Raw genomic sequence first — 19,435 nt, forward strand, 5'->3', positions numbered from 1 at the left:
GTAGATGGATAAACAGGTAGATAGTCTATATAGATACATATTTACATAATTAATTCACACCTTGGGGGAAGTTGCAAATGATGTGCATGTTTCCATTTACCTGACCTGAGTGTGCAACATGCCAGGACTGTCACAACTGTGTGTGTTGGTGTGCGATGTTCCTCACACTTACACACCGAGCTGACATCACCAACAGGGATGGATAGATCTACCACACAGATAGATATTTCCATGTAGTAGGAATTCAGCACGGCCTGTTTTCTCATGCAGCAGGCTGCTGGGTTTCTGTTTGTTTCTGACAGAACGTGCCAGGTAGCAGACTCAGGAGAAGCACGTCACTACAGTTAGGTTAGGGTTAGGGTGTTGCTATGATATGACAGTGCCCTATGACTCTGTGGTCTTGTGTGTGTTGTGGGTCTGTTCTGTCCAGTGGAGATCGAGTTGCGTCAGACTGACCTCTCTTCTTCAGTAGCGGTACTAGACCAGCTCTTCCTCAGTGGCAGTTCTAAACCAGCTCTTCCTCAGTGGCAGTTCTAGACCAGCTGTTCCTCAGTGGCGGTTCTAGACCAGCTGTTCCTCAGTGGCGGTTCTAGACCAGCTGTTCCTCAGTGGCGGTTCTAGACCAGCTGTTCCTCAGTGGCGGTTCTAGACCAGCTGTTCCTCAGTGGCGGTTCTAGACCAGCTGTTCCTCAGTGGCAGTTCTAGACCAGCTCTTCCTTTCAGCTCTTAGGCTGTCTGGGGACGTCTCTGTAAACACCGCGCCCCTTCTTGTCACCATCTGGGGTCACCGTAAACCCGTGTTCCAGAACCTTCTGAGGTCACCGTAACCCCGTGTTCCAGAACCATCTGAAGTCACCGTAAACCCGTGTTCCAGAACTTCTGAGGTCACCGTAACCCCGTGTTCAAGAACTTCTGAGGTCACCGTAACCCTGCGTTCCAGAACAAGCTCGACCTTCACCGCTGGCTATGTGCCATTGCAGTGACACGCTACATTCAGAGAGACTGACTCAGTCCACTGCCCTATTCCTCAAGTCCTCTGTTTAATTGTACCGAGTGATTCAGGCATGAGATCACATGTGATGTTCTGCCAGACAGACACTATGTCATCATGGTGAAGGATTAGGTCATGTCAGCGTGCCTGGCTGACCTTTCAGAGCGCTACTGCCCCCTACTGGGAACAGTACCATAAAAAGGTATTACACTTTTTCATTCAACAAGAATATATGTTTGTTAAAAGCCAGTTTATTTTGTGTTAGTTAAAAACAGTAATAAAACAGGACAACCAAGAGAATACAGCCATCTCACAATTGCCAGGACAAAACATTGTCTATTTATAAAACATATTAAATATAGAAAAGACAGTTTGGGTAATAAATTCTTTACAATAAATATATTGATAAATATATATATAAACCGCTAAAAAGTTTAACTGTATGTAAAACACTGTATGTAAAACTTGAGCAAACAGCCTTATGGAACAGTAATCTAAACCTCCTGAGTGCATTAATATAAAAATGATCAAAAATGCTCTACATCATTTCAGTTTTATGTCAGAACCCCGTTTCTGGGATGATTTGATGAAAGAGATTCTCATAACAACAACATTATCTGTCAGTGTGTGTGTGTGTTTCCATGCCAGTCTCAGCAGGTCCAGGTGAGCTGGGCATGGTGGATGCTGATTGGTCCATAAGGCTGGGCCTGGCTCACAGCCAGCTTCCTCTCTGACACCAGCTCTGCAGAAACACTCAGATCAGAACCAGAAACACACAGCTCTGCAGAAACACTCAGATCAGAACCAGAAACACACAGCTCTGCAGAAACACTCAGATCAGAACCAGAAACACACAGCTCTGCAGAAACACTCAGATCAGAACCAGAAAACACACAGCTTTGCAGAAACACTCAGATCAGAACCAGAACCACACAGCTTTGCAGAAACACTCAGATCAGAACCACACGGCTCTGCAGAAACACTCAGATCAGAACTAGAAACACACAGCTTTGCAGAAACACATTATTATTAATGAACAGATGAAGTGAGTGGGGGGAGACCAGACTGACCTAGCAGGCTGTAGAACACGCTGGCTGCAGTACCACGCTCTGCCTCGGGGGGCAGCAGAGAGTGGAAGACCGCCTGGCCAAACGTCTGGAGACAGGAGGTGACCAGCCTGTGAGGAAGAGAGAGAGGAGCAGGATGGTAAAGAGACATAACTCTTCCTGCTCCTCTCACTTCTGTTCATCTGAAATGTTCTTCTGCTGACCTGAGCACTTCCTGTGTAGAGACGTCCCAGCTTCCTGTTCCTGCTTCTCCTTCAGGAAGTGGTACGTGTTCCTCCACTATGGGCTCCATGTTCCCCTGCTGCTCATCCTGGGGGGACCTGCACAAACACACACACACACACACACACACACAGGAAAACTTAACCATGTGTGTGACATTGAGCAGTGCAGTCCCCTCTCTTTCCCAGTGTGTCTTACCATCTGCTGGCTGGTGTGATCTGGTCCAGAGACCTGTCCTCCTTTGACACGTCCAGCTGAATCCCCGATACCGCTAACGCTACAGGACAACACAGCACATGCTACCTCACCCTACCACTAACACAAGCTACCGCTAACACAAGCTAACGCAAGCTTACACAAGCTAACACTAATGCACGCTACCGTATGCTACGGCACCCTACCGCTAACACACGCTACTGCTAACACCCAGCCCCAGACATTATACCGTAGCTACTTTAAGAGTGTGCCCCCTGTGGTGAACAGGTGTACCAGCAGCTAGTCTGACCTGAGGCTTCAGACTGGAGTCCTGACTCCACCAGCTCACGAGGGACCTGCAAAGACACACACACATGTAGACACACACCTACGTACACATACACACTCCAGGATGTGCAGGAAATGCGGTCCCATGGGTTCACTCATCAGACTAAACCCTCACGAGGACCAGGAACCTGAGCTCACCTCTCTCCTGCTGGACCTTCTCACCACCTCTCTCCCCAGCACAGAGCTGGATGCTCCCCCCTCCCCCTCCCCTCTCCGTTCCCCGGAGCGAGGGAGGGTGGTGAGGACCGCACACTGTTTCCATAGTGACAGGAGGTCGGAGTGGCAGTGGGCTGCGTAAAAAGGTCAAAAGTGATTGGATTAGAAAATGAGATGTGATTGGGGGGATTAACGGTGACAGGCTGTGACCAGGGGTATTGACTTCATGTCTGTGTGGAACGTCCCTCCCTCTGGGTGGGGTGCAGTACACACTCACGGCCAGCGGGGGCACTGAAGAGCACAGCAGGGAGGGTCTTGGTCGTAGAGGGACGTTCCATTAACACCCGAGACTGAAACACACATTTATGTGTGTCATACATGTCAAACATGAGGAGAGAAGAGGAGGAAGAGAGAAGAGAGGAGAAGAAAGGGTCTGGACTTACTAAAGGAAGGGTCTCAGCTAGGGGGTCCCCAATCTGCACCCGCATTGCATCCTGGGAGATTTGCACATGGGGGTCAGCGAAGATCAGCTGACGTCTGCGACCAGGCTTCCTGGAAGGAGTATCACCCTAAGAGAGAAACAGGGAGAGAGGGAGAGACAGGGAGAGAGAGGGAGAGAGACAGAGAGAGGGATAGAAAAGGGAAAATGAGAAAAAGGAGAGACAGGGAGGAGGATGGAGAAGAGAGAGAGATAGGAGGGAGGGAGAAGAAGAGATTGGGAGAGAAGAAGTGAGAGAAGGCCAGAAAGGGAGAGGAGAGAGAGGTAGAGCAGACACACCTCTCCATAGGATCTCCCCTCTCTCTCTGAGCTGGCCAAGGCAGGGGGCGTGGCCACCAGCTGAGGGGTCGTCTCCGCAGTAATGACCTTGAGGGGCTGGTCAGCCTGCTCGTCCTGCAGCCAGAGACCATCCCTGTCCTGCCCCAGTACAGACTCCATCAGCCTGGACACACAGGGACACACACCTTACAGCCTGGACACACACCTCACAGCCTGGACACACACCTCACAATCTGGACACACAGGGACACACACCTCACAGCCTGGACACACACCTCACAGCCTGGACACACACCTCACAGTCTGGACACACAGGGACACACACCTCACAGCCTGGACACACACCTCACAGCCTGGACACACAGGGACACACACCTCACAGTCTGGACACACAGGGACACACACCTCACAGTCTGGACACACAGGGACACACACCTCACAGCCTGGACACACACCTCACAGCCTGGACACACACCTCACAGTCTGGACACACAGGGACACACACCTCACAGCCTGGACACACACCTCACAGCCTGGACACACAGGGACACACACCTCACAGTCTGGACACACAGGGACACACACCTCACAGTCTGGACACACAGGGACACACACCTCACAGTCTGGACACACACCTCACAGCCTGGACACACAGGGACACACACCTCACAGTCTGGACACACAGGGACACACACCTCACAGTCTGGACACACAGGGACACACACCTCACAGTCTGGACACACACTGAGCTGTGTTCCTGCTGGTGTTTACACCTATAACTGCTCTCTCTACTTACTGGTCTATGGAGGTGGTGGCTCTCTCAGTTGTTCTCTCCTGGTCTGCCTCTCTCTCCCTCTCCCTCTCCTCCACATCCTCTCTCTCTTTCTCCCTCCCCTCAACATCTGTCACACACCAGTATTGTAGCTAGGATCATGTACTTCAGGCTGATAGCATGGTTGATCTGGTTACTGCTCCCCTCCTCCCTTCTCCCCCCCCTCACCCCTGAGGAACAGATCTGGCTGCTCCAGCAGAAGGTCTATCTCGGTGGCGGTGGCATCTGGAAGCTCTGCTCCAGCAAACTGACCGGGAGCGAGATAAGGAGGGGAGATAGGGAGGAGAAGGATGGAGATAGGGAGGAGAGGGATGGAGATAGGGAGGAGAAGGATGGAGATAGGGAGGAGAGGGAGGGAGATAGGGAGGGGAGAGAGGGAGATAGGGAGGGGAGGGAGGGAGATAGGGAGGAGAGGGATGGAGATAGGGAGGGGAGAGAGGAAGATAGGGAGGAGAGGGATGGAGATAGGGAGGGGAGAGAGGGAGATAGGGAGGAGAGGGATGGAGATAGGGAGGGGAGAGAGTGAGATAGCGAGGAGAGGGAAGGAGATAGGGAGGGGAGAGAGGGAGATAGCGAGGAGAAGGATGGAGATAGGGAGGAGAGGGAGGGAGATAGGGAGGGGAGAGAGGGAGATAGGAAGGGGAGGGAGATAGGGAGGGGAGGGAGATAGGGAGGAGAGGGAGGGAGATAGGGAGGAGAGGGAGGGAGATAGGGAGGAGAAGGATGGAGATAGGGAGGAGAGGGAGGGAGATAGGGAGGGGAGAGAGGGAGATAGGAAGGGGAGGGAGATAGGGAGGGGAGGGAGGGAGATAGGGAGGAGAGGGATGGAGATAGGGAGGGGAGAGAGGAAGATAGGGAGGGGAGAGAGGGAGATAGGGAGGAGAGGGATGGAGATAGGGAGGGGAGAGAGTGAGATAGCGAGGAGAGGGAAGGAGATAGGGAGGGGAGAGAGGGAGATAGCGAGGAGAGGGAGGGAGATAGGGAGGAGAGGGATGGAGATAGGGAGGGGAGAGAGGGAGATAGGGAGGGGAGAGAGGGAGATAGGGAGGGAGATGGGAGAGAGGGAGATAGGGAGGGGAGAGAGGGAGATAGGGAGGGAGATGGGAGGGATGGAGAATGGACAAAGAATGAGAGGAGAAGGAGCGGAGTGGAGAGAGAAGGATAGAGACAGGGAGAGTAGAGCAGAGGGGATGATGTTAGTGCACAGCAGGGTCAGTGCAGAGCAGGGTCAGTGCAGAGCAGGGTCAGTGCAGAGCAGCCACAGGGAGCGTACCTCAGGCTCCAGGATGACCAGAGGCTCCTTCTCCTGCAGGGAGATCCCAGCTGGAGGAGACCTGAACCCTGGAGGAGAGAGGAACCCTGGAGGAGAGAGAGAGAGACAGAGAGAGTCAGAGAGGGAGAGAGATTATAAAATGGGGAACCACAGCCACATCAGAAATCTGACATTTTATCCTGTTTGACAACCAATCAGAAACAATCAGGTCTCACCTTCCTGGTTTTGTGCAGATCTCAGACTGTCCACCAGGAAGCGCTGTGGAGTCACTGTGTCCATCAGCTGCCAGGGCTGAAGAAGAGCAGCATTAACTACAGCAGCGACTAGTACCCTGGTAAATGTAAACATATAGGTGTAGAACTTAATGTGACCTTTTCCACTAAAGAGGTTACCTACATAACTATCAGCACCCTGTGTGTGTTGTTCTTAATACACTATTTGTATGCTGCTTTGGATAAAAACATGGTAAATGAATCAAATATAAGTGATGTATTGTAGTGTGGGGCAAGGGTTTCGAGTGTGTTTGTTTTGGCTATGCTGACTCACCTGGGGCATTTTATAGGGGCTGGGCAGCTCTTGCTCCAGGCCCATCACCCCAAAGAAGGGGTCCTGTGCCCCCTCTGCCTCCCTCAGGAGCAGCAGGGAGTCAGGTACATCCAGGGCTAGCCTGGGAGGGGAGGGGGGGGGGGGGGGAGAAGGGTTTTCACATTTCAGATCTTATTGTTGCGTAATAAGACTGCAACAGTATGATGCTGTTTTTGTTGCAGTGTACTGTGTAATATTTTGTGTGTATCTACAGCTGTGTGTGTGTGTGTGTGTGTGTGTAGGGACCTGTCAGGTTCGGCCATGTCGATGCGCATGTGTCTCTCAGAGCGCAGCAGGCGGTCGATGATCTGCTGCACCTCGTCTGGAAGTCAGAGGTCAGAGTATGACATCACATTGACCCCAAATCTAGAGACAAGGCCATTCTCTTTGAACGGTCACATGACGCTAATGGCTCTGAAGACTGTCAGGGTGCACATGTCACTGAAGACTGTGATCAGGGTGCTGTTTAATACCAGACTTTATTTCAGGTGAAAGGCATCAAGACTCATGACTCAAGAGGTCTTTCATATAATAGTCAGCGTGTAAATCACAGATAAATGACTACCCTTAGAATGAAATCCCTTCATCCCTCTCTCCCTCCCCCTCTCACCCAGTAGAAAGGCACACTGGCGATGGAAGACGATCACGATGCCATACTGAAGTTGGGAGGACAGGTAGAGGGAGAATCTGGGCCGCGGGAGACTGGGGTGGAGCGGGGGCATCCGAACTGTCACGTAGTCCAGGATGTCCTCACTTGGATTGAATTTAAAACAATGGTGGTAAGTTTTAGTACCACATACAAATGTCTTCCAAGGTTCTTTATTCAAAGGTTGTTCCATTATTTTTCTTCCCACGGTGGGCTACAGCCTAATATTTTACCAAAAATGTGTGTGATCAAACAACAGGATTGTATTGGCTAGAATAAGGATTCAACCTCCGCCTCCATACAAGCGGCTAGTAGGCTGCAGTCGGTTGAAGAGAAGGCATTGCCATGTTTACCATGTCCGTCCAACATTCACTTTCATGAGTTCCCTGCGAGTTATCCGAATCCCTTTGGTTGCCGCCAACCTGCAAAGTAAATAACAAACAGTTACGGAAAGTAGCTAGCTCAACTACCAGCGGTAGCCAACACAGGTTATTTTACTCGGCATGTCCCTAGCTAGCTACAAGGAGATGGTTTACAGTATCTAGGTACATTTCCTCACCAAATAGTGGAAAAGCAGCCCGTATGGCGTTGAAGAACGTTAGGATAATAAAACATTTTACTTGATGGTTATTTTGTAATTTTGCAGCAGATGATCAGATAGGTATTTGGTGAGTGTTGGTGGGTTGACAGGTTTAATATTCTCCTCAGACAGACAGCTATCGGGACAGCCAAGTCACACAGCCGGGCACTGTTCCCGCCACCATGACAGTCTGGACCAATCAGCGTTGCACTTCAGCCAAATTACAAATTAGATAGTGATCTCCTGATTTGTACACAGATACATGCTGCTTTGAAAGGTCCCGCCTTATACTCTCATGTTCAAATACATATATAAAAAACATAATATATCATGAAACACATTTAGCCGATATTTCTCCGTTTAAGGCACCCAACGAATAACAGTAAAAAAAGAAAAAGCTAATTTGAAAATGTGTGGGGAAGATAGTGTGGCGGTGGCCCTGTGACGTAGCGTATGGGAAGTGGTGAGAGAGTTTCACGCCACGCCTCTGCGCGAGGAATGTCAGTGACAGATTGAAGAGCGGAGGGTAGGCTTGTTAATAGCACAAATTTAGCAGGAAAGCTTTTAAAATGGCATATCACAGTCCGTACAGAGCGGCTCCTTACAACAACGCGCCTCCGGACCAAGGGTTTCTTTGGAATATTTTTCAGAGGTGAGTAAAAAAAAACTAAAACAATTGAGTAGCCTATTTGTCCGCATTCGTTCGTTAGTACTGCTGTGTACCGCAGAACGGTCTCGAGGACTGAGAGAAGAACGGTCGTTTCCTTTTTACGAAGATGTTTTTGACTTACAGTATTATAGAAAGTTAATTTGCATGTCCTCCGTAGATGTTTGAGTGAATATTGTACTTGACAATATGATTTTCACAACAAATAGCCATAACCCTTTAAACAAGATTGTACTTAAGATGTTGAGATGTGTGTATTACAGTTATGACAGTTTAGAACATTTTCACTCGTGCACACAGAAGGCCTGGTTAGTCATCATGATAACATTTACCAGTTTAAACCAGTACTTCATAACTGAAATGTATATTCATGTAGAAGAATGGATTCTTCCACGTACACATGCTGCTGTCATGTACGATCAGAACCAAACGTGGTGGCGCTTTCGAAATCAGTTTCAGAAAGTGTCACATAAAACTCTTAATAACCGTGTCAAGCCCTGGCGAAAGGTTGGAGAAGAGAAGGCTTGTGCCCCTTGTGGTAGTAATGAGTTATGTAATACTGCAGAGGATTCCTTAAGCTTTGCTTTCTCACAACATTAAAATGCTGCAGGCATGCAAGACCTGAAACACCTTTACAAATTATTTATGAGGAGTCTCTCTCTCTCTGTCTCTCTCTCTCTCTCTCTCTCTCTCTCTCTCTCTCTCTCTCTCTCTCTCTCTCTCTCTCTCTCTCTCTCTCTCTCTCTCTCTCTCTCTCTCTCTCTCTCTCTCTCTAACACACACACTCCCATGGTTCACTGCTCAGATGATTCTGGTGAGCAGAGCTGCTGGTGTTTCTGCCTGGTGCTGGAATTCCCTTCTGTGTCATGTGACTTCACCAAGGTCAAAGGGTAAACATCATGACTCACTCAGTAACCCAGAGCTTTGGAGCTGTTTAGTCTGACTCATGGAACTCTCATATAAGCATGACTTGGTTTCCATGACACAACCTACACGCAACAAAGAACCACACACGTCCAGAATGAGATCCAGATGGCTGTGTTAGATGTGTTCTAAGAAAACACAATGTGTTGACTGGTTCCTTAGTACATTCTTAACAGAAGTTATAAAACATATGGTTTTGTTTATCAGATTACTGAAGGACTGGAAGACTACGTGACACAAACAAAATCAGCAAATATAGTTACAGCCTATGTAATTTTAGCATATTGACAGTGTAGCAGTATACAACATGTCATGAAGAGAGAGAGGGGAGAGAGGTTTCAGCCTTGTGGTGCACGCTCTACCCAGTGAGCCATGAGGGCACCCTAACTCAGCCGGCTCTCAGACGTTTGAATGGAAAAGTTGTGCCAGTGCAGCCTAACATGTCCTGACCTGCCCATCCCGTAGGAAAGAGTGAGAGAGGCCTGGGAAACTCTCCAGTAGCAGCCTTGGACTCAATATATTGTCCTGCATCCAGTAATCAAAACACACAGATGGTGACGCCTCAGGAAAAAAAGAATGCTTTTTTAAATGAAGCACAACAACTCTGCCTGTTTTACCTGCAGCTCAGAAGCTAAACAAAGCAGGGGTAGAGAGAGGGAGGTTAGACAGAGGGAAATAGAGGGAGAGAGAGAGAGAGAGAGGGAGAGGGAAAGAGGGAGAGGGAAAGAGAGAGAGGGAAAGAGAGAGGGAGAGAGAGAGAGAGGGGCAGGGACAGAGAGAGAACGAGTAGTATGCTTTCTTCACAGCTCCGTTCCACACGTATGCACCCTCTCAACCCCAACCGTGTTTAGTAAAGGCTGGTCACCGACTAGCCCTCCTCTACATTCCCCACCTCCACGGTCACAAAGCGGCCCTTCATGAAGAAGAAGCTGCCATGTTTTTCTTTGGGAGTTTCTCCCTTCATTCCAGCCACCTACACACTGGAGTCGGTCCTTACAGTTTGTAGGTCGGTAGGTTTGGACTGGAGGTTGCTAAGGAACGAGTGAGTCATGGGAGGATTTCTCTGTAGACAACAGAGGAGGTTGTTTCATAACTGGAAGGCAAAGTGTTGTTGCTGTCAATATTCAACTCACAAACGTCTTAAGACACTCCCTCAGAAGCATTAATGGTTAGACAGGAAATCAAACCTCTAGGGCAGAGACTCCCAAGCTGTGGGCCGCGGCCTAAGTGGTCCGCTAGGGTAGCCTAATACAGGTGGGCCACCAAACCAATGAAAAATGTAATAGCCTATAAAAATATTGAGATATACTGTTGGTAAATGATTAATACAATTCGTGCACATTTTTAAATGACATTTTGCCTTTAATTCATCATGACCGAAACGTCAGTAGTTACGCTTGGCACGTTGACGATCAGGGGCGAATCTAGGTTCCCACTTTTGGGGGGGCTAAGCCCCTAGATAAAACCTATTATTTTTCCTGTGACCCAGCAAAACTAGGGGGGTCTGGGGGCATGTTCCCCCAGAAGACATTTTTGAAAATATCCTTTTATAAAGTGTCCTTTAGTGGGTTTTAGAAAGAGAAATTAACACATTTAGATTTAAAATATAAATATTTTTTTTTTTTTTTTGGGGGGGGGGGGGGGCTAATGAAACTTTTGGGAGGGCTCCAGCCCAAAATAGGGCTAGATACGCCCATGTTGATGATAAACCAACTAACTTTTCCACCTTAATTAGCATACGCCCACTATGCGTGCATCACTTTATCATATCGCACAAGATCTAAAACACAAAATGCCGGTTTTTACTAGGAGTTCGGATTATCTTTCCAAAATGACAATCAACGATATAAAAATCATTCCATGTTGCTACCATTCAAGCAAGAGGAGGGAAAATGGTTTAAATGATACGCAATGTGGGCTTACTGTGGCGCCGATGGACACGTGGGCTTATTTGATTGCTATATAAAGCAAACTATTTGGCTCTCGCGGTGTTGTTAAACATGTGTGATAAGCGCAAATTAAGAATATGTTGGGCGGCTGCTAAAATATAAGAGCTATGGAAAAGGTTTGCAATGGGTGCTCTCCAGGGCATATCAGGCCTTCAGGTGTATTGAAGTGTTATCTGATAGGGATGACTGGGATTCACTTCCACAAAACCTGTCTTCATCAAGCTGTCATCTTACATTTGTTTTAGGTGTACTCTCTATAGTCTATAGTAGTCTTAGCTGCAGTTCTGTTGCAGGATCGTGTCATCACCTCTTGTCTGTGTGAGTATGGTTTCATGTTCCACAATGGTCCAGATTTGTAAAATAATACCCAATCACAGCAACATGTCCTGTTGTTCTCTGCTTTCTCTACTGTGTGTCTTCCTGGAGTACTGTCTCCTATCTGGTCCTCTGGGAGAAGCCGTTACCAATGCTGCTGTCCCTGCAGACACCACCAGACACCTGTCTGACCAACAGGCTCAGTCTTACTTTATTGAGGGATGAAAACACGACAAGAAGATTAGTGTGGATAAGGTTTCAACTGGCGTGTGCTGGCGGTGTGTGTGTTCATTCAGCCAGTATCTAATCTGTGCTTCTTCCCCAGGGTGGACAAGGACAGGAGTGGAGTGATATCAGACACTGAACTGCAGCAGGCTTTATCAAACGGTACTTATCTCCATTCTCTGTACTCTACACCTCCTCCCTCCATTCTCTCTCCTCCCTCCATTCTCTCTCCTCCTCATCCACCCATTCTCTCTCTCCTCTCCAGATTTGGAGTTTTATTTTTATTCCAAAATGGCACAGGCAGGTGGAGTGGTCATACAGGTCAAGTGACACATTACAACACAGGAAACGTGTCCACTTCCTGTATGAGCCAGGAAGTGTGTGGTTATCAGTGCTGCCTGATAGTCAGCTCACCACCTCACAGCTGTGCAACCAGCACCACGTAGAGCCAAAATGGAGGGAATACACTAGCAAGGGTTAGTTATTATGTAAGATGAACCCTCCAAGTTGCCTGATTAGTGGACCTTGGTATGTAAAGCCTGCACATATTTTTAATAACCTCACTGAAAACATAACTTGTGATATTTTATAAGAAAAATAAATATGACACACACACAGTTTTATTTTCCCCACTAAAAAGCAATGATGGCGTCAGTAAAATAAGTTGTTATCTGTCCCAGGCGTTGGCAGACTACAGAACACTGCTCAGGCTGCAGAACACTGCTCAGGCTACAGAACACTGCTCAGGCTGCAGAACACTGCTCAGGCTGCAGAACACTGCTCAGGCTACAGAACACTGCTCAGGCTGCAGAACACTGCTCAGGCTACAGAACACTGCTCAGGCTACAGAACACTGCTCAGGCTGCAGAACACTGCTCAGGCTGCAGAACACTGCTCAGGCTGCAGAACACTGCTCAGGCTACAGAACACTGCTCAGGCTGCAGAACACTGCTCAGGCTGCAGAACACTGCTCAGGCTGCAGAACACTGCGCAGGCTGCAGAACACTGCTCAGGCTGCAGAACACTGCTCAGGCTACAGAACACTGCTCAGGCTACAGAACACTGCTCAGGCTACAGAACACTGCTCAGGCTGCAGAACACTGCGCAGGCTGCAGAACACTGCTCAGGCTACAGAACACTGCTCAGGCTACAGAACACTGCTCAGGCTGCAGAACACTGCGCAGGCTGCAGAACACTGCTCAGGCTACAGAACACTGCTCAGGCTACAGAACACTGCTCAGGCTGCAGAACACTGCTCAGGCTACAGAACACTGCTCAGGCTGCAGAACACTGCTCAGGCTGCAGAACACTGCTCAGGCTGCAGAACACTGCTCAGGCTGCAGAACACTGCTCAGGCTACAGAACACTGCTCAGGCTACAGAACACTGCTCAGGCTGCAGAACACTGCTCAGGCTGCAGAACACTGCTCAGGCTGCAGAACACTGCTCAGGCTACAGAACACTGCTCAGGCTACAGAACACTGCTCAGGCTGCTAAAGGCAGGAAGGGGCAGTGTTCGCAGTCGCTGTAGTCCTGAAGCAGCGTGCCTGATAGAAGTGTCCAGGCAGACCTGTTGTGTCCTGGTCTGATAGAGGTGTCCAGTTAGACCTGCTGTGTCCTGGTCTGATAGAAGTGTCCAGGTAGACCTGTGTCCTGGTCTGATAGTAGTGTCCAGGCAGACCTGCTGTGTCCTGGTCTGATAGAAGTGTCCAGGTAGACCTGTGTCCTGGTCTGATAGTAGTGTCCAGGCAGACCTGCTGTGTCCTGGTCTGATAGAAGTGTCCAGGTAGACCTGTGTCCTGGTCTGATAGTAGTGTCCAGGCAGACCTGCTGTGTCCGGTCTGATAGAAGTGTCCAGGTAGACCTGTGTCCTGGTCTGATAGAGGTGTCCTGGTAGACCTGCTGTGTCCTGGTCTGATAGTAGTGTCCAGGCAGACCTGCTGTGTCCTGGTCTGATAGTAGTGTCCAGGCAGACCTGTTGTGTCCTGGTCTGATAGTAGTGTCCAGGCAGACCTGCTGTGTCCTGGTCTGATAGAGGTGTCCAGGTCTGCCTGCTGTGTCCTGGTCTGATAGTAGTGTCCAGGTAGACCTGCTGTGTCCTGGTCTGATAGAGGTGTCCAGGTCTGCCTGCTGTGTCCTGGTCTGATAGTAGTGTCCAGGCAGACCTGCTGGGTCCTGGTCTGATAGTAGTGTCCAGGCAGACCTGCTGGGTCCTGGTCTGATAGTATTGTCTAGGTCTGCCTGCTGTGTCCTGGTCTGATAGAGGTGTCCAGGTCTGCCTGCTGTGTCCTGGTCTGATAGAGGTGTCCAGGCAGACCTGCTGGGTCCTGGTCTGTCCTCGTATCACGCCTCACCAACCCTGCCTGGGATGCTGCCATTGTCACCGTGGCGACCGTCTTAGCCCGTCCAGGTTCCTCCATCTGCTTCCTGTCCTCCTCCTCTCTCCCTCTCTCCCTCTCTCCCTCTCTCCTCCTCTCTCTCCTCCCCCCCACCGCTCTCAGTGTTCTCTCCTTCTGCCTCTCCTCTGCTTTCCTCCATCCCTCATTCCCTCCCCCTCTCCTGTCCATCCCCCCCTCCTCTCTGATGCCCCTCCCTCCCCATCACCTACCCCAGAGAGCTGTGTGCCGGGGGGCTGAGGCACCAGTGTCCCCCTCTCCCGTCCTCCCCAGGCCTGGATGAATAGCCGATAGGCCCCATCTGTAACTCTCCCGGCTTTCTATTGCACACAATCTGTAACAGCCCCCCCGCATGTCTCAGCACAGCCCGACTCTGCCCCCCCCCACCCTCAGATTCACCTGTGTAGTGTCACAGCCGGCAGGGATGACACCGCCCTGACGTCCTGCTCTATGCTCTCAACAGGTCAGTCTAACCAGCTCCACTGTTCTGGAAGCTAGTGTGGACGGGAAAGGATTGGATTAGTATAAGCAAGATGGTGGTTGCCCAACCCTACATTATGATTGGCTCTGCCTCCATTTGGATTAACCCCATCCAACCCTTGTGCCTCCAGATTTGGACTGGGTGGTGGAGTTATGGATGCTCTCTAATGAAGTCCTGATGTGTTCATGTGGTCTTTCAGACACTGTTTTCCATGTTGTGGAGGGTCTTCTAAATACGTGCATCAGACAGGGGCCCGGAGCTGTGTGCGTGTGTGAGAGAGTGTGTGAATGTGAGTGTGTGTTTGGGTTCACCTCACAAGGTTGAGCTCACCCCCATATGTTTTTTTTACGGATGGGGTGGCAGAGTGCATGTGTGTAATTGCATGTGTGTTACTGTGGTTGAATCCAACCCTGTGTGTGTGTGTGTGTGTGTGTGAGAAGTCAGCCCCCGCCTTGCCAGTGGGACAAAGCTCCCTCTGTGCTGCACACGCACAGCAACACACACACAGCAACACACACACACACAGCAACACACACAGTAACACACACAGTAACACACACAGCTCTCTGCCTCCCGTTGCCCTCTCTGGACCAGGGCTGGAAACACGTTGCAGGACTGCAGGAGGAGCTCAGTCTGACCCCTCAGCATACACACACAGGGCAGGTCGGGGTGGGGGACAGGGCAGGTCGGGGTGGGGGACAGGGCAGGTCGGGGTGGCGGGCAGGTCGGGGTGGGGGACAGGGCAGGTCGGGGTGGCGGGCAGGTCGGGGTGGGGTGGGGGACAGGGCAGGTCGGGGTGGGGTGGGGTGGGGGACAGGGCAGGTCGGGGTGGGGGACAGGGCAGGTCGGGGTGGGGGACATGGCAGGTCGGGGTGGAGGGCAGGGCAGGTTGGGGTGGGGGGCAGGTCGGGGTGGGGTGGGGGACAGGGCAGGTCGGGGTGGGGGACAGGGCAGGTCGGGGTGGGGGACAGGGCAGGTCGGGGTGGGGGACACGGCTGTGCTGGAGTAGACCAGCAGTAGAATAGCTGTCATGGCCTATACCGCAGCCCCAACCCCAGCCCCAGCCAGTCATAAAACCAGCCTTTGGATAAATAGTTCTTGCTTCATGGTCTGCAGCTGCAGAGGGAGGGCACTTAAACACTACAGTAGTTACTACTACTACCACTACACTGCAGGTTACTGCAGTGCCTCCCTGTCTGAGAGCTGGGGGGCGTGGGGGTGACTCAGCAGGGCGGGGGGGCAGATTAATGTCCAGGTCCTTCTGCTAGACACCTACATTAGCCTGCCACACTGCTAACGTTAGCCTGCCACACTGCTAACGTTAGCCTGCCACACTGCTAACATCAGCCTGCCACACTGCTAACGTTAGCCTGCCACACTGCTAACGTTAGCCTGCCACACTGCTAACGTTAGCCTGCCACACTGCTAACGTTAGCCTGCCACACTGCTAACGTTTGCCTGGCACACTGCTAACATCAGCCTGGCACGCTGCTAACATTAGCCTGGCACACTGCTAACGTTAGCCTGGCAGCTAAGCTCCCTCAGAACGCTGTGTTTTTCAGGAGGGTCAGAAGTTCTGGAGGAACACAACACTGTTAATACAGTAAATGTACGCTGAAATGATTTAGTGAAATGTTAATTCCTGTCTCTCTGCTGCAGGCACATGGACTCCCTTCAACCCTGTCACCGTACGTTCCATCATATGTGAGTCCCTCCCTCCCTCCCCCCACCTCTCTGTAGCTCTCTAAAAACTGGCAACAAACTGTCTTTTTGTCCTGCAGTAAATATAGTTTGTTGGTTATCCATGGCAACTGCCCCTTTTCATTACCTTCTTGGCAACAACCTCTCACTGACCAATACCCCAAGGCACCACAGTAGATTGCAAACACACAGTTGTCAATAAAACAGCAGAAAAGGAGGATTTGTTTGAAACGGAGTACGTCTAGTCTACTAAAAAGACTTCTTTCAATAATAATTTACATGGTATTTATCTGAACTCTTCTTAACTAGTGATGTGTGTGTGTGCATGCGTAATGCACACGATGCATACTGTATTGTGTCAGACATGCAGACAGAACACAGTGTCCGTGTGTTGTGTTGTTTTGAGGCTTATCGCAGTTCCCTGGTCCCTAGTGTGACAGTACAATACAGTCCCTTGTGATCAAATAGCCACACAGTGCTAGGCCAGCCATGTGACCTGATCTCTGTAATCACCACCCTCAGTAGTTCAGGCAGGCAAGCAGGAGTTTCCACCTGTAGTCACAACTGAGATTATATCAGATCACACAGAGAACTACACTTCTACTAGAAGTGAACTACACCTTCCAGCGTCCCTTTCACCTCTGATGCAACGCATGCATACATTATTATACCACTGGAATGAACCCCATTAGTGTGTGTTTGTGTGGGGTGTGAGTGTGTGTGTGTTCTCCTGGGTTAGTGTGTGTTTGTGTGGGCTGTTAGTGTGTGTTTTCTCCTGGGTTAGTGTAATCAGCGTGTGCCCTGTCCTCTCCACAGCAATGTTTGACCGGGAGAACAAGGGGGGCGTGAACTTCAATGAGTTTGCCGGTGTTTGGAAATACATCACAGACTGGCAGAACATCTTCCGTACCTACGACCGGGACAACTCCGGCTTCATCGACAAGAACGAGCTGAAGCAGGCGCTGACTGGGTTTGGTGAGTTGAGCTTCTCATCACCACGGAGGAGGGTGGGCTCTTAAACACTACAGTAGTTCAGGTTACCGCACTGCCTCCCTGTCTGAGAGCTGGGGGGGTGGAGGAGGGTGGAGGTGAAGGTTGAGGAGGGCGGGGGTGGAGGTGGAGGAGGGCGGGGCTGCTGCAGGGATTACTGTAGTTCACAACGTTTGACTCAACCCTTCCTGAGGGGTGTGAAGACAGACACGTATCCTGATTAACACCAAGAAGCAGATGAGTTCATCATAATACCTGGATAGATATGATTATTCATTTAACAGATGCTTTTGTGCGAATCGGCATACAGAGAGGGAATCAAATGTAATCTCCAGTCAGATACTCTAACCACTAGGCTCCTCCTCCCCCCACCCCACCAATCTGGGAGTATCTGAGCTCTGTGATGCTAGTGGAGCTTGTGTCTCTGCTGTTCCTCAGTATCACTCCTCTCTCACTTGCCCACTCTCACCAACAAGGGTCCTCTGACTCACGCACACAACCACCAGCTTTCATAAACACAGCTTCAGCCAGCTACACCACCAGCTTTAATAAACACAGCTTCAGCCAGAAACACCACCAGCTTTCATTAACACAGCTTCAGCCAGAAACACCACCAGCTTTCATAAACACAGCTTCAGCCAGAAACACCACCAGCTTTCATTAACACAGCTTCAGCCAGAAACACCACCAGCTTTCATAAACACAGCTTCAGCCAGAAACACCACCAGCTTTCATAAACACAGCTTCAGCCAGAAACACCACCAGCTTCCATAAACACAGCTTCAGCCAGAAACACCACCAGCTTTCTTAAACACAGCTTCAGCCAGAAACACCACCAGCTTTCATAAACACAGCTTCAGCCAGCTACACCACCAGCACCACCACGCAGTATCTGGAAGTAGGGTTCGGAATGTAGGGTGTAGGAGGATGTGTGTGAGGTGATAGTAGCTCTGGTTGGGTGTGTGTGTGTGTGTGTGTGTGAGTTCACGCTGTGCTGTGCCAGCAGGATATCGCCTGTCAGACCAGTTCTACAGCACCCTCATAGAGAAGTTTGATCGACAAAGGAAAGGACAGGTGGCCTTCGACGACTTCATCCAGTGCTGCATCGTTCTACAGGTGAGACATGCGCTCATTCCCAGGTGCTTCTATCCGACGTACAGGGGGACTCGAACCTCTTGATCTGTAGTCAGATACTCTAACCACTGAGCCTGAACTCCTATCGTCTCTATCTTCATCCACTGGGCCTGAACTATCCTCTATCTTCATACACTGGAAAGATCTTGTTGAAATATCCTCATCACATAACAGCAGATGCCATGTTGAGGACCTGAATGTGTCTTCTTCAGCTGAACACTGTGTCCTCCTGCAGAGGTTGACGGACGTGTTCAGGCGCTACGACACAGACCAGGACGGCTGGATCCAGGTGTCGTACGAACAGTACCTCTCCATGGTGTTCAATGTGGTATAGTACAGCACAAGCAGACACACCCGTGTCCACGCCATCTCCTTCCAGGAAGTCTTCCTTGTTGAGGCAGCCAATCAAAACACAGACTGACTGGGACTCTGGGATTGGGAGACAGGACATTACTCTCCCTTTGTCTGTCTGTCTGTCTGTCTGTCTTTGTTCATAAAGTTTGTTAAACGTCTTAATAATGATTCAACAAACCTGGATATCTGTGTTTAAGGTAAATCTGCATTGTAAATAACCTTCAGGGTTGACTTGCATGCTGTCAGGATACGTGTTCTGGTGTCGAAGCATGCTCCCCATCTACTCCGACCTACTTTGCTAAAGCTAAAGCCATGTTTACAGAAACTGTGACAGCAGGTGACGAGGGTCACACCTGCTTTTAGATTCACTCACATGCCAGCTACGCCATACCTGTATAAACTTATTTTTAACAGGCAAATCTACAAATGTTAGAGCAGATTATTATACTTAGGGGAAGCATATGCTTTTTTATGTCTTGATTTTTTGTGCATGATGCCTTAATCTGTAAAAAAAAAAAAGAACGCAAGAGGAACGAGGAACCTCTTTTATTAAAAAACAAAGAAACCAACTGAAAATACGACTGTGACTAGTGATTTTGATGTGGATGGAAAGCAAGGTTGATTGCA

The 19,435-nt window shown here is 49.9% G+C and overlaps 2 protein-coding genes across 3 annotated transcripts; one reads left to right on the forward strand and one right to left on the reverse strand.

The window, feature by feature from the left end:
• Positions 1-1,310: 1,310 nt before the first annotated feature.
• Positions 1,311-7,847, reverse strand: rec8b (REC8 meiotic recombination protein b). The gene is made up of 18 exons (XM_047024162.1): positions 7,653-7,847; positions 7,447-7,515; positions 7,058-7,200; positions 6,694-6,769; positions 6,409-6,529; positions 6,078-6,153; positions 5,863-5,948; positions 4,758-4,836; positions 4,554-4,605; positions 3,758-3,920; positions 3,423-3,548; positions 3,257-3,329; positions 2,962-3,113; positions 2,786-2,831; positions 2,479-2,557; positions 2,262-2,378; positions 2,062-2,168; positions 1,311-1,733 (listed from the first exon to the last, which is right to left on the reverse strand). Exons 1-18 carry the CDS (start codon positions 7,706-7,708, stop codon positions 1,642-1,644), a joined length of 1,713 nt encoding a protein of 570 aa, XP_046880118.1. The 5' UTR covers positions 7,709-7,847; the 3' UTR covers positions 1,311-1,641.
• A 291-nt stretch (positions 7,848-8,138) lies between these two features.
• pdcd6 (programmed cell death 6) lies at positions 8,139-19,384 on the forward strand. 2 transcript variants are annotated; one of them, XM_047024458.1, is made up of 6 exons: positions 8,139-8,325; positions 11,854-11,915; positions 16,289-16,333; positions 17,147-17,305; positions 18,327-18,436; positions 18,690-19,384. In XM_047024458.1, the coding sequence occupies exons 1-6, from the start codon at positions 8,243-8,245 to the stop codon at positions 18,786-18,788; spliced, it is 558 nt and encodes a 185-aa protein (XP_046880414.1). In that variant the 5' UTR covers positions 8,139-8,242; the 3' UTR covers positions 18,789-19,384. The 2 variants fall into 2 exon arrangements, with proteins under 2 accessions (XP_046880414.1, XP_046880417.1); XM_047024461.1 differs by lacking the exon at positions 16,289-16,333 and having other exon boundaries at positions 8,141-8,325.
• The last annotated feature ends 51 nt before the right edge of the window (positions 19,385-19,435 follow it).

Source organism: Hypomesus transpacificus, chromosome 8 (assembly GCF_021917145.1).
Source record: "Hypomesus transpacificus isolate Combined female chromosome 8, fHypTra1, whole genome shotgun sequence".
Taxonomy (NCBI): Eukaryota; Metazoa; Chordata; class Actinopteri; order Osmeriformes; family Osmeridae; genus Hypomesus; species Hypomesus transpacificus.